The sequence below is a fragment of the Pholis gunnellus genome, assembly GCF_910591455.1.
Source record: "Pholis gunnellus genome assembly, chromosome: 4".
In the NCBI taxonomy this organism is placed as follows: Eukaryota; Metazoa; Chordata; class Actinopteri; order Perciformes; family Pholidae; genus Pholis; species Pholis gunnellus.
The window spans coordinates 2,932,120-2,946,708 of record NC_136530.1 but is presented as its reverse complement, the minus strand read 5'-3'; the positions used below and the strand labels follow the sequence as shown (position 1 = coordinate 2,946,708).

Here is a 14,589-nt window from a genome sequence, read left to right as displayed (position 1 = left end):
AGCTTCTCTTTGTTTCTGTTTTCAGTTCAACTCACTTCAGACCATCACATGTATGTGTATTACTTAATACTTCTGTGAAATCAGTTACACAATGTGTTCTTTATGGCTCTTTGTCAAGTCTGAGAAAATAACCCTGATGATGTCATGTGAACATGTGACACCGTGCAGAGAAAGAACATTATTTCCGATGGAGAGTTTCTTTTATTTTTTACTTTTAGTACTTTCTGCAGCTGCCCTCACAAAGTACGTACTGCAGTATGCAAACGTACTATGTGTCATAGTCAGTCTTGACCCTTTTGCTCATGTATCTGATACATACATGTATGATACATACATGTATGTATCATACATGTATGTATCATACATGTATGATACATACATGTCTGTTCTCTGATGGATTGTGGGTAAAGATAGCCAGAAAAGTATGCTGGTTTGCGTACTGAAAATAAGACCGAATGCAGAAGAGCGTCCTGGTATTTTTTGGCAAACTGCATTTTAAAAGCTGTGTATTTGGATATTCTCACCCTAACCTGGCTTACTCAATAGGAGTCTGGGTATTTGAACGCATGGTTTTCTGCAGCTAAATCAACTAAATTGAACTTTGACCGTAAATATGAGACCACTGCGGTGCACATCTGGCGTTCCAGCATTGAGGAGGCAGAAGTTATGACTGTGACAGTTCGCTGTGGAGAAGAATGAAGTTCATTTATGTAACGGACACATTATCACGTTTTTATGATAAATGTGTTTGCAAATAGTTGCTTATTTACACATCCAGCAGTTATGAAGCAGCATTGTTGTTCATTAGGAGTTTTGTTTCTGTTCATCTGATGCATAATAATAATATAAAAGGGGGGGGACATGTGCTTCATAATAGAGATTAAAGGTGAGGATATGTGTTGCACTGATTTTGACCATTGTCTCTTGCAAGACCCCAAACCTTAAAGCTACTAGAGGAACTTACATTTAGTGTTGATTGTGTTGGTCCCTGTGGACAGAAGTGGAAGTGTCTCTGAGCACCAGAGTCCCTTTAGAAAACCTCTCATTTTACTACAGCAGGGTCTGACAGTCTGCCCCTCTCAGTTCTGGTTCTCCCGTGCCTCCCTTCCCTCCAGCGGGTCCAGCAATACGTCCTGGGTCTCCAGCAGCGTGGTGTCAGTGTTGGCTCCCAGAGAGGAGAAGCTCTGCTCCTGGAGGAGGAGGAGGAGGAGGAGGAGGAGACGCTGCTGCTGCCGGGAGCTGAGCTCTCCTCCTCCCTCCGGAGCTCCGACTTTAGGTCCAAGGCTGCCGTGAAGCCGGATCTGGGTCCGTCCACGGTGGACCGGTCTCTGCTGGAGGATCTGGGTCTGTCCGCTAAATCACAATAAATATGTCTGAGAATTTTACAAAAGTCCTTAAAAATCTACGATTGAATAAAAACGTTGCTTGTTTACAGGATATTGAACCTTTGTTTCTTAATAAAGCATTTACTACTTGACCTCTTTCTGTACAGGTCTTGTATAAAGTCCGTGAATATGAGCTATGACTTCACAGTTATCACTATTCCTCCTCTGCGTTGTGGAGTTTGGTTTTGCCGTTAACGGTCGCTCTCTTGTTGCTTCTCAGCCGTTCATTCTCTCTGTGCCCCTCTGGTGTTTAGGAGAATAGTGCTCTGAGCAGAAGAGCCTGTGTGTGTGTGTGTGTGTGTGTGTGTTTGCTCGTAGCTCGCTCGTCATCGGTGGAGTCTCACGCCACGGTGCCAAACACAAGTATAAATAAAGTTTGGTTCCCCAGAGGACCCCTATAATCTCATGATGGGGCCAAAAATGTGCCTTAATGGAATTAATGTGGGTCACTGCAGTGTCACTTACTGTCCCCAGGAGCCCTACACACACACACACACACACACACACACACACACACACACACACACACACACACACACAGTCTCTATATTTCATTCAGTAAATAGTGCCATCCTCTGGAATATAAATGCAATACACATTCAACTTTATTAACAAATACAAAGTGATACAAAATGCACTTTTATTCGCTATAAAAAAACAAACTTTAAAAAAATGCAGCAGAGGATCTGTTCTCTGTCCTGAGTGTGGTGGAGTGTTTGGATTTGGACCAATGAGGACTCTGATGCTGGACCCTGTCCCTCCTTCAGACCAGGTGTATCGTAGGACAGCTGTGGCTCATCGGGGCTTCGGGAGGAAGTCTGCTGTTACCCGACTTTTGGCCGCAGAGCCTCGGCAGAGCCTCAGCACTCCTAAAATTAAATCATAAGAGGGGGAGGAGGGGGAGGAGGGGGAGAGACAGAAATAGAAGGTTGGTTCTCACGATTTGTCCTCATTTTCTTACTTTTTTTAATCCGAGGGAAGGTTTTGCTGAGCATGCATGTCGGTTATCACAAACACTCACATGGAGGAGCCGAGCGGTTCAAACCTACTTTTCCCACCCGCTGGCCACGATACTAACCGAGACTCGAGCGGCTTAATCACGGCAGCGTCACTCTGGTCCTCCTGTGTCCAACAAAGCTTCTCCTTTTCAGTCACAAACCTTCAGGCCTCCATCTCTCCTTTCTCCTCTTCTATTCCACATTTACTCTCCTGTTCCTCCCTCCGCTCCTCTGCTGCCAGAGCTACTCTATTACATCCCCATTAATTTAAGATAATAAAATCAGCATCTACAGTGTATTAGTGCAGATCTCTGGTCCCTGCAGACACATTGCACAGCTGCTGTCGCCATGTTCGCCCACTAGATGATAGCTGTTAGCATCCTGAGATCTACAGAACCGCAGGGAATCATTAAGGCCTGAACGAACACCCACTTGTCTGTGGGGCCATTAGGAGGTTGTGTGTGTGTGTGTGTGTGTGTGTGTGTGTGTGTGTGTGTGTGTGTGTGAGTGAGGCAGTACCTTGCTGCAGTAAACACCACATCCTCTTGACTTTTCTCCTGAATCTCAGGAGCCAAAATGACCTGACAAACACACACTTTCCATTACCAAATCAATTTCGGTTGGGCAGCAAATCACAGGTTATTTCACTGTGTCTTTCTCCCCAACACACACACACACACACACACACACACACACACACGCACACACACAGAGTCTGTGTCTACCTTGGGATAGCATTGGCAGAGGCTCCACACAGTCCCGATACACACCATGGTGACGCCCAGAGCGCACATTGCGGCATAGACGTGCGGTCGCTCCTGAGTCATGATGAAGAGGCCGACTGCCGCCACACACATCCCCGCCGCTATCAGCCCGTATCGATACGGTTTCCCCTCGACCATCGGTGCCACCGCCGCCGACTAACGAAGCTCTTATTTGTGTAAACTTTTAAGAAAAGAATCAAGCGCCTGTCGCAAAGCGAACGGAAGGTTTGGTGGTGTTCTTGTGTGGGAAGCTTGAAGGTGAGGGTGGAGAAAGCACAGTGAGGGTTCCACTCTGCTGGTTATTACAGCCTGCAGACAGCCTGGTCAGGTGTAAGATTGCAGGTGTGTGTGTGTGTGTGTGTGTGTGTGTGTGTGTGTGTGTACCCGATAGGTCACCTTGCCTCAAGCTGCTGGCACAAAAAGGAGACTCGCAACTGAGCTTTTTGAGCCGAGTGAGTCTTTATGTTTGCTTTTGGTTTGAACGCGATTTTAAATAAGTCTGCGTTCCTCTTCTCCGCGTTCTAAATATTTAAAAAGCCATCGATTCTCAGTGCACCACCGACCACAAGCTGTTCATCAACAAGTTTATAGTGACATCACAACAACAGAACAGTGGACATGGATACAAAGCCGTGGTGTTAACATTCTGCCGTCACTGGTTTAAGGCACTTTGCATTGCAGCAAGCTGTCGATGAGCAAAGCTATGACAGAAAAGAGTGCAGACCATAGACCGTGTATAAAGACGGACGACATGACTGTGGATGTATAAAGACATGAACGGAAGAAGGAAAGTAACATTAGTGCATTTTACAACTTTTAGGACTTCATTATTTAAATAAGTTCTATTTACGGGTTTTTGAAAGTGCACGGGGAAAACTATTTTTGGGCATCATGTGACTGGACCCTAAAATGTAATTCCATAAATTAGCTTCAAAGCCCGGCGCTCTTCCTGGGGGCTTGGACAGCTCCCTAGAAGTGAAGCCAAAACCATCTTGATCGCCCCCTGGTGGCTGGCTGCAGTTTAAGTCATAACCCCCCCCCCCCTCCATGTTAGCGGATGGTGCACGTCACAAAATGTTTTCCCCCCCAAGATGTTTTTTTTATCATTTACGGTAGTTCTCATCACGCTGATTTATGCCCACGTGTGCATTTTTTCTGATAAAGTTTGGTTTTAATTAGTTATTTGATGCAATACAAAAAAGGGGGCGTGACATCGTGATTGACAGCCGTGATTCTCCGATCGCTAACAAGCTGCCCGGCTCGCGATTGGTTCAGACGGGACATTGATACCGCGGCTCCACCGCCTACAGCGCCACTACTGCACAGACTCAAAATCGCCAAGATGGCCGCTCCTTCATGGGAATATTATGGAGACGTGTCGTCCATCTGGTCTATGTTGCAGATACAAAGAGCAGCTGTGAAGCTGTGAGGAAAGATCTTATCACTGTTTGATGAAGAGTGCTCTGCAGCCACAGTAGTAGGTCACATAAATCCAAGCAGGCCAATAAAATATCCACATTTGCAGCCAAAAACCGTTGACACGAATCCATTAACGTGATTGTAAAAGTTACATAATGCTGGTTCTCAAGAAAAGGCCCTTAGAGTAGAGGGCGGAGCGGTTGTCGTGATAATTTAAATTCCCCTCTCAATCAATCACAACACACACTGTACAGCCTGTACAAATACCAAGTCTTTAACCAGCTGCAGTGTCTCGGTGCTTCTTGGCTTGTGGTGGAGTTCGGGGCAGCTTGTCTTTAAGGCACAGAGGAGCACCGACTGCTCGATCGAAGGTTCCCGCTGAGAGAAAAAACAAAAAAAGGCACTAACACAAAGTCCGCCAGAGCGAGAGGTTAAAGCTGCTCGCTGTGCTCCTGGCTCTTCATCACGGTGTCGTAGGACGGAGGCGGCTCCATGGTCCAGGGCGGGGGGGTGGATGGGAGCGAGGGTTCAGGCTCCGGCGCTCTGGTGACGGAGTCCTCCGACATCTCTCGACGAATTCGGTCCAACCTCCTGAAGAGAGAGAGAGAGAGAGAGAGAAAGAGAGAGAGAGAGAGAGAGGATGACAAGTGTACTAAACCCGCTTTTCAGTGCTTTACACTTCAACTCCTTTCAGTGTTTTCATTGACACCATAACTTCTATTACTGCTTACACTCCAACTGGCTTCACACTTCTTTAAGTGTGTCTTATATTTCACTTCAGATCATTTCAGCATTTGCACTTCAGCTGAAAGTCAACTTCAATAATTTCTTTCCTTTTTCTACCACTTCAACGTATCCTCATAAAATGGTTCGTATGATATTTTTACAGAAAGTTATTTTATTTTTCATGTGTTTTCCTACGAATGTCCATTAACATGAGCGGTTTTCTTTACCTGCACAAGTGTAGCGTTAAGGTAAAATAACTACTTGGTTCGGTTTAGGAAAACACCGCGGTGCAATAATATTACATTGGTGGTCGATACTGTTGAGGTGCGTGTGTCCATATCGCGTTTTTCTCCATCAGGAAAAAGCGCTTCATCCCAACTTCCTTTCAGTGATCTCACTTAAACGTACACTTCAAGTATTTTCAGCAGAAACACTTCAACTTCTTTCAACCACGCTTCATCTTAAACCTCAACTCCTTTCAGGGCTTTCACGTGAACAGATTATATTTCATCATCAACTTCTTTCAGCTTTCAGCACTTAAGACTGTAATTTAAAATTCAAGTGCTCTCGGTTCTTACATTTCCGGTAATTTCTTTTATCCTTCCTCTATGTAAGAACACCCTCTTCGTACTCCTTCAGCTATATGCTAAACACATGTATCCCGGCATTCACGCCAAATACATTCTGCTGTTTGCATATTATTCCCCTGTGATGATTTTATTTCATCATCCTCTAATGAGAAACATTTGTCAGATAGAAATACGGATCAGTCTGCGTTTTGTTTTCCGTGTCTGCCGGTAGAGAAACTCCTCGTGATGGATGCTGCTCCTGGCGTCTCTGTTTCTCGGTGCTGGACAAAGAGCAGACCCGTCTTGTTTAATCCTGCAGCCGATCGTAGATCAGACACACACGCATGAGTGCTGTTTTCTCCATGAACTACTTCTCCAATCAATCCGTAGTAATCCATGCTTTCCAATTCTTGGTTTCACAAGTCCAGTGTTTTTAAGATCCTAATTCAGGTTCCTGCTCTTTTCCAAACTGTGCACCGTAACCGAGGTGTTGAGATCTGTTCAACAACAACAACCCGACCCGTTTGCCAGCTCGGCGCCCTGGACGCTGTGCTCTGGTATTTGTCTTTATGGTCGTTTATTTATCTTGAACAACACATGGGAAGGCTGGAACGTTCTTTGCTTCCAATGTTTAGGACAGCAGGGTTTGTTTATCGCTAGAAAAAGGTTATTACGAGGATGAAATGTGAGAGGCCTATCTTTGCTTCCCTTAATCCTTCATCAGGTCAAAACTCGGTCCAGCATTTTGGTTTCTGACAAAATACCTGCAAGACTAATATGATGAAAAATAATGAACAACTAGTAAGGTGCACTCAGTAGTACAGATCTCCAATAGGTGTGTCTGCAACGACCACTGCTGTAATGTGGGGTTTAATGAATACAACCAGTGCTGCAAAGCGTCATCAACCAGACTTCATTCAGACTCAGAAACAAGTGGTGGTGTAACGTTATTTAAGCAATCGGCTTGAAGTCGTCGTATAATACAATCATAATCATGCCAAAACACAAAGTGAACTCACCAAGCTGTCTGCCCGCTAAGCAGCGGCTGAGTGGTGGCGAAGTACAGCAGTGTGTGTGTATAGTGTGTTCAGCTATTAGCCAAACACACCAAACAATAAAAGCCAGTTGCAGAGCAGCAGCCAAAGAGGTACCCAGCAGCATGTGTACTGGTCCAGTCCTGTTGGCTGCTCTGGTAGCGGCAGCGTGTAGCCCCGCCCTGAAGCATTCCCTGCTTTATGGTCTATTTGATAACCCTGTATTGAAGACTTCATTTTCTCATAGACTTCTATACAACCAGAGGAGTCGCCCCCTGATGGACATTAGAGAGAATGCAAGTTTCAAGACACTTCCACATTATCTTCACTTCACTTGGCAAACCCGGAGGCTGTCACCTGGTCCAAACATTGTGGGACGGTCTACCCTTCCCCCCCCGTCTTCTGTCACACTTTTATGACTTGCCTACCTTTGTATAGCCAGGGCCTGCTGCGGGCTGAAGCGGGTGCCCGTGCGGGGGTGCAGGAGGGAGTGTCCGGGCACTGCCACCTGGAGGTTCTTCATCGCCATGCAGATCCCACTGACCAGCAGGGCCACGCCCCCCATGCCCAGGAACATCCCGAGTGCAAACAGCGGGGCCGACTGTTGGGCCAGCCCCACGCTCAGGGCCACGACCCCCCCAGCGGTCATCAGCACGATGCCCAGGCACAGCAGCATGCCCCGGGGGAACGGCATCTCCGGAGAGCACCCCTGCTGCCTTCTATGAATGAATTCACGCCTCTTGCAGCTACAGCTGCGCCTCAGCAACAGCGGCCAGTCTGCAGGAGAGAGGAGAGGGATCAGATACACTGTGTGTGTGTGTGTGTGTGTGTGTGTGTGTGTGTGTGTGTGTGTGTGTGTGTGTGTGTGTGTGTGTGTGTGTGTGTGTGTGTGTGTGCGTGTGTGATATGATCAGAAGCAAAAGGAAGCTGACACCAGAGGGAATAACACGGATATGCAACACGTTAATCATCCCAGTGCGCCTGTGCCAATAAACATCGATCCTCTCTCTCTGTACCTGATAGGAAGTCGCGGTTTGGAGCTCAACTCAGCCGCTGCGTGGGCTGAAAGCTTCACCATCTCTTTTCTCCTCTTCATCAACTTTCCCTCCGCTCATGTTGCCCCGTGTGGCCTCTCCCATGAAGAGGAAACTCAGAAAGCAGCTCCGGTGCTGCGCCCTCCCCGCCGCCGCCGCCGCGCCTCTCTCTCTCTCTCTCTCTCTCTCTCTCTCTCTCTGCTGCTCTGCCGCGTCTTTGCGTTTTTCTCCCCGCAGCAGAAGAACCATATCCGGCTTTGGAGTGATTACGACACCGAAAATCTGTAGTGGAGGAGTCGGTCTCGCATGCGGGCCGGGCACTGTTTGGTTTTCATCTAGCAGCAGCAGCAGCAGCAGCGGTGTGAGGAAGTGTTTTTATTTTTTTGTTATAAGAGGAAGGCTTTCCAGTGACGAGGAATGGAGGGCAGGGCGGGCTGAACACTGTCACAGTGCTTCTGTTTGGGCCAAGCTGTTCGCACAAGGGGAGAATATAATGGTCCCCTCAGTTTGTTGTTTTAAGACGAGGTGGTGCTCTGCTGGGGGGGGGGGGGGGGGGGGGGGGTCTTCACTGGCCTACATTTAGAGTGTTGTTGATTAATGAATGAGCTGGAGGGGTCACATATCATGAGCCTTCATCTGGGCAGCTGATCTCTTTGTTTTTCACAGTAGATGTTCCAAATATTGGAAATATGGATTTAATTATCCTTTTTATTTTATTTTATGGTTGGGCATATTATATCAAAATCATGAAACGGGACTAGATGTCTTTGGATTTTTGATGTAAAGTAAAGTGATCTTTGAACTGACTGTTATTTGCCTTTATCTACTTAGTCATTATATCACATTACTGATGATTATCTATCCCAAACAATCTCTTAAATCTGTAAATTTACCCTTAAATGTCCCTTTAACAATTCTATTCCTACTATCTTATGATAATTAAAGGAATGAAATAAAAATAAATAAAGCTCTCCCACTTTTGCATTAAAAACACCAGAAAAAAATAACATTTTGGTAAAAACAAAAACAAACGGTACAACAATGGTGCTTGTTTCTTTATTTAATAACTCTTTAATAATACCTGGTATTCTCTCCTGCTCCTTCATATTCCAACCTGACATTTTGCTAAATGTTTTCTAGCAAATATGGATCATTCTTGGTTTATGAAGTATAATTACACAGCAGGGATGTGTGTGGTTTCTGCCTTTCAAACCTGATTGTTGGATTCTTTCTCGCTGTCCTCAATATCAGAATAAAAAGACCTGAACCACTTGATCAGGTTCCTTTAGACCACAAAATATACTTACTGTTGTCAAACAAAAGCCCAGGGTTATTTACCACGACAATGGTCCATGAGTCTGATATTGTGTCTTTAATCACTGATTTATTAAATAAAGTTGAATAAACACACATTAAAAAAACATGGTGCAGGATTTTCCAAGAGTAAAGCCCATCAGTCATGGAAGCATGCATATTCAAACAGTTCCCAACAACATCCTGTGATTCATATCAGCTTTCCTGTTGCAGCAGAATGTGTGTGTGTGTGTGCGCGCGTGCGTGTGTGAGCGCGCAGCTGAAGCCATTCGTCCTTGTGCTGTCAAAGATAACAATATTTGTGGTCGTCCGTTCAGTCTAGCGTCTTATTTCAGAGGTGGTGAAGGCTGCTGGACTCGTTCTTCACACAAATAATTCAGTATAACCGTCGTGTGAAGGCTGACATGTTACACTTAAACTAATGCAGGGCAGTTTGTAAAGACCGGTATTTAAAAATACAATAATTAAAGGAACATTCTTATGCTTTTGCATATTTTACATCATTAAACAATGATAGTGCATACTTTGATTTTTGTACATTTTTATTAATAACTATTAACTATCATTAAGGTATGAAAATCAGCTTGCAGATACTGCATGCTTGCAGGTAAACCATCGCAGTGATCATCACATCACCGTTATTCCTTTAATTATTTGTGATTAACAAAGATTTTTCCTACTTTGCACTCATTTGATGCATGTTTTTGTTTTTGTGAGTCTGGTCCAATCCTGTCCTCGTGGGAATTCTCTAATTCAACATTTGAGAGGTGGCTGCCAAACAGCATATTTTTCCCTCACAGCTTCCATGGTTGACTCTTCATATTTGAGATTCCCACCAGCACTCGAATGTCTCATACTGAAGGAGTTTTACATAAATGAATGATTTTACTCTGACGAATTAACTTCCCCAAACCAGTTCAACGTCTCTGCGAGTAGATTTGCACTTTCAATTGAAATGTGTGGATATCAACGGAAGTCTGGAAAGTAAATTATATTAATATGTATGAAAATAATGTGCTGAAAGTATGCAAGAATAAAGTATGCAAAACCACTGATATGATCCTTTAAAATGGCCGTGTTGCCAGTGAGCTGCTGTGGAACAACTCACATGGTCAGATGAGTCATCGTTCCCCTGACGACTATGTGTGTCACGCAAACTAAAATAAAAACGTCTACGGATCTGAGCGCTGGTATCCCAAAGTGAATTAACATCGTATCCATCCTGCAATGAAGCATGTTAATCCTGATGGGAAAAAAACATTTGTTCAGGAGGACGCTTTTCCGACATTCCTGCAGAACAAAGGATCACTGCATTGTTTCTTAGACGAGGAAACAAAAAAGTAAGTTGTCCTCTGCAGTCACCAGGAGGAATCCCACAAAAGAGGATTTTCCAGATTTGTTGATCTGAAACTAAAGCCTGGATTCGTGCTTCTGTTACCAAAGCAGCTGATACCTTAAAACGGATCGTTCAGATTTTTTTGAAGTACTTATCCGTGTGTTACCTACAGTAGATGGAGTTTGGGGGAACAGACTGGAGTACCAGTGACTTTAGTGTTTTAAGGGGTTAGTTCAGATTCACCAAAGTCATTTTAACACAAACAAACCGGACTATCAAGGCAGCGGTAGACCAGCAGCTTCTGTGTTCTGCGTGTTCAGATTTTGTGAATGGAATCTGGTGGCTTTGAAGAGAGCATAGATAACGGCTTCACTTCCCATCATATAGGGCTGTCTGATGGCCATAGACTGTTTATAAGAAGTGGACGTAGTCACCGTGATGTCACCCATTGGTTTGTGGACTGCCGTTCTGAAGTCTTGACTTTGCAATTTTGTCCGTCGCCATCTTGGATTTAGCCAACGCCATGTTTGTGTTGTTGCAACCAGTTAGCAAAAGTGACCATATTTGGACTGCAGAGGAGATATGTAGAGACCCAGTTTATGGCTCTGGTAGCAACAGAGACCTGTCAATCACAAGGTAGCCCCGCCCTAAAGCATATAAAGCTTTATGGTCTATTTGACTGTAAATGGGCCATAATTTACTAAATGAACATCATGCTGTATTGAAGAAGACTTGAAACTAGAGATTGAGACCATAAACTCATGTTTACAATGTTTACTGATGTAATAAATCAAGAGAGAAGTAGAGTCATTTTCTCATAGACTTCTATACAACCAGAGGAGTCGCCCCCTGATGGACAGTAGAGAGAATGCAAGGTTGAGGCACTTCAGCATCGGCCTCACTTTTCCGTTGAAAATATTCTGAATATAACGTACACGTAGATTGATAATGATTTTTTTAATTGTCCAAAATACATCCACAGCAGTACACTGCTTTTCTCTTGTGCTTGTACTCGTCTGTTTCTCCAAACTCCATCTACTGTAGGTAATACACCGACTATGAAGAAGTACCACAAAACCTTCCCTTTAAACTAACCTGTTCCAGGTGAAAGTCTGCAGTTACCAAGGTTAGGATCACCAACTTAATATATTATATTATATATATATATATATTATATATATTATTATTGCATCAGTATCCTTTGCAAAGCACTTCTTTGACTGCACCAGAAAAATAACCAAGACGGTCCGGTGCAGCACCTGCTTTACTGCTGCAGCCGCACCGATCCGCCTGTCGATCTCCCGCTCCATCTTACCCTCACTCGTGAACAAGACCCCGAGATACTTGAACTCCTTCGCTTGCGGTAGGACACTTCGTCCCCACCTAGAGGGAGCAATCCATCGGTTTCCGGCAGAACACCATGGCCTCAGATTTGGTGGTGCTAACTCTCATACCCGCCACTTTACACTCGGCTGCAAACCACCCCAGTGAATGCTGGAGGTCACGATCCGAGGAGGCCAACAGGACCACATCATCTGCAAACAGCAGAGAGGCGATCCCGAGACCCCCAAACCTGACGTTCTCCACCCCCCGGCTGCGTCTAGAAATCCTGTCCATGAAAGTCACGAACAGGACCGGTGACAAAGGGCAGCCCTGGCAGAGGCCAACACCCACCGGGAACGTGCCTGATTTATTGCCGAGAATGCGGACACAGCTCCTACTGCGGTCGTACAGAGACCGGGTGGCCCGTTGTAACGGGTCCGGCACCCCGTACTCCCGCAGCACCAACCACAAGAACCCCCGAGGGACCCGGCCGAAAGCCTTCTCCAAGTCCACAAAGCACATATAGACTGGTTGGGCAAACTCCCAGAACCCCTCCAGTAGTCTTGCGAGGGTAAAGAGCTGGTCCACTGTTCCACGGCCGGGACGGAATCCGCACTGCTCCTCTTGAATCTGAGGTTCGACAAACGGTCGGAGCCTCCTTTCCAGCACCCTGGCACAAGCCTTCCCCGGGAGGCTGAGTAGTGTGATACCCTGGTAATTCGAGCACACTCTCTGGTCCCCCTTTTGGAAGATGGGAACCACCACCCCGGTCTGCCAGTCCATGTGCACTGATCTCGACCCCCATGCGACATTGAGGAGGCGTGTCATCCAAGACAGCCCAACAGTGTCCAGCACCTTCAGCATCTCAGGGCGGATCTCATCCATCCCCGGCGCCTTGCCACCAAGGCGCTTTTTCACTACCTTAGCGGCCTCCGCCAGGGATATGGGTGCGCCCCCCCCCCCCCCCAAGTCTTCAGGTGCTGCCTCCTCTCCAGAGGCCAGAACCTCCTTGAGACCAACCGAAAGTCCTTCTCCATGGCATCCGGGAACTCCTCCCATGCCCAAGTTTTAGCATCCGCGACCACCGCAGTTGCAGCCCTTCTGGGCTGCCGGTACCTCCCTAAAGGCCTGGTTGGTTCACCCTCACTACACGTTTGGGCTTGCCGGGTCTTTCCAGTCGGTTCCCCCGCTATCTAATCCAACTCATCACCAGGTGGTGATCAGTTGACAGCTCTGCTCCTCTCTTCACCCGAGTGTCCAAGACATATGGTCGCAGATCAGGTGATACGATTACAAAGTCGATCATAGATCTCCGGCCCAAGGTGTTCTGGTACCAGGTACACTTATGAGCCACCTTATATTTGAACATGATGTTCGTTAAGTCCAATAACGAGACACCACTCGGGTTCAGATCGGGTAGGCCGTTCCTCCCAATCACCCCCCGTCAGGTTTCTCCGTCGTTGCCCACGTGAGCGTTGAAGTCCCCCAGGAGAACTATGGAGTCGGCAGGCGGCGCCCTTTCCAGGACCCCTCCCACCGACTCCAAGAAGGCCGGATACTCCGTATCCCCTCTCCCGCCCAGCGCCTCTCACCTTGGGCAACTCCAGAAAAGGACAAAGTCCAACCCCTCTCCTGGAGCTATCCAACTATATCTAGCTGATATCGCTCCACCTCCTGCACCAGCTCTGGCTCTTTCCCCGCTAGCGAGGTGATGTTCCACGTCCCTAGAGCTAGTCTATGCTGCCGGCGATCGGCTCGCCCAGGCCTCCGGCCTGGGCCGCCGCCTGGTCTGCATTGCACCCGACCCCGATGCTTGTCCCTGTGGGTGGTGGGTCCACAGGGTGATTTTAATTCCAATTAAATACAATTAATAAAGACAATTTGGGACCAGGGTTCCACCATACATACATACCGTACATACCGTTTTGTCAGCTACCAAGTAGCAAAAGCTAATGGACCATCTGCCTGTAAAGAGATATATTAAACTTTTTAGAAAAAGCACTGTCTTGCCAAGCAAATAAGATACTTCAAAGATGTCTAGGGTAATTCACTCTAATAAGTGATTAAAAGTTAAGGGTTAACCACTGGTAAGATTATAAAAGAAGGACACCAAAATAGGCTTTGTCCCTTGTTTGTTTTTTTATGTACTCATTGTTTTTTATGTACTCATTGTTTTTATTCTTTTGTGGAAAACATCTGCTGCTCTAAGTCGGTGAACATCACAACTGTTTGTTTAAATTAATCTTCTTTAAATGGATGTGTGCTCGATGTGTTTGATCTGTGTTAGCTTAGCATAAAGGCTGGAAGTCACTGTGACTTGCAAAGGAAAAAAAATTGTCCAGTCCATAAACTCTCACTAAAACCACGACTTATCATTTTTTTTACACTTTCATTTTGGGTGCTTTATTTTGTTCTGCTATGGCTGAATTCGGTGTGTTGTACCTTTTCATTTTCACCATACATTTAGATATGCGTTTACACCTGCATTGTGATTACAGGAAACTTGGGGAAAGCATGCTAGGACCCACTGGTCACCATCAGAAAGAAGCATGCTTCAAGTGTTTGATAGAGTTTGTTGCTGTCAGAGGACAGCTATTGCAGAGTCTTAGTAAAAGCCTCCCGTCTAATGAGTATTTATCTTCCGGTCTGATGCACAGAGAGCTTGGGGGCGTCCGTATCTACCAGCG

General features: G+C 46.0%; 1 protein-coding gene across 3 annotated transcripts; it reads right to left on the bottom strand.

Annotated features, from left to right (window-relative positions):
• Nucleotides 1-2,068: 2,068 nt before the first annotated feature.
• LOC306695281 (barttin-like) lies at nucleotides 2,069-8,244 on the bottom strand. 3 transcript variants are annotated; one of them, XM_079158490.1, is made up of 5 exons: nucleotides 7,912-8,244; nucleotides 7,324-7,672; nucleotides 3,109-5,157; nucleotides 2,903-2,964; nucleotides 2,069-2,254 (listed from the first exon to the last, which is right to left on the bottom strand). In XM_079158490.1, the coding sequence occupies exons 3-5, from the start codon at nucleotides 3,283-3,285 to the stop codon at nucleotides 2,149-2,151; spliced, it is 345 nt and encodes a 114-aa protein (XP_079014616.1). In that variant the 5' UTR covers nucleotides 3,286-5,157; nucleotides 7,324-7,672; nucleotides 7,912-8,244; the 3' UTR covers nucleotides 2,069-2,148. The 3 variants fall into 3 exon arrangements, with proteins under 3 accessions (XP_079014616.1, XP_079014617.1, XP_079014615.1); XM_079158491.1 differs by lacking the exons at nucleotides 7,324-7,672; nucleotides 7,912-8,244 and adding an exon at nucleotides 6,881-6,953; XM_079158489.1 differs by lacking the exons at nucleotides 2,069-2,254; nucleotides 2,903-2,964 and having other exon boundaries at nucleotides 3,286-5,157.
• Nucleotides 8,245-14,589: the final 6,345 nt, after the last annotated feature.

Coding starts and splice junctions, on each gene's coding strand:
- LOC306695281 (XM_079158489.1), bottom strand. CDS start 7,589: ATGCCGTTCCCCCGGGGCATGCTGCTGTGCCTGGGCATCGTGCTGATG. Junction 5,158..7,323: donor CAGGCCCTGGCTATACAAAG/GTAGGCAAGTCA, acceptor CTCTCTCTTCAG/GAGGTTGGACCGAATTCGTC.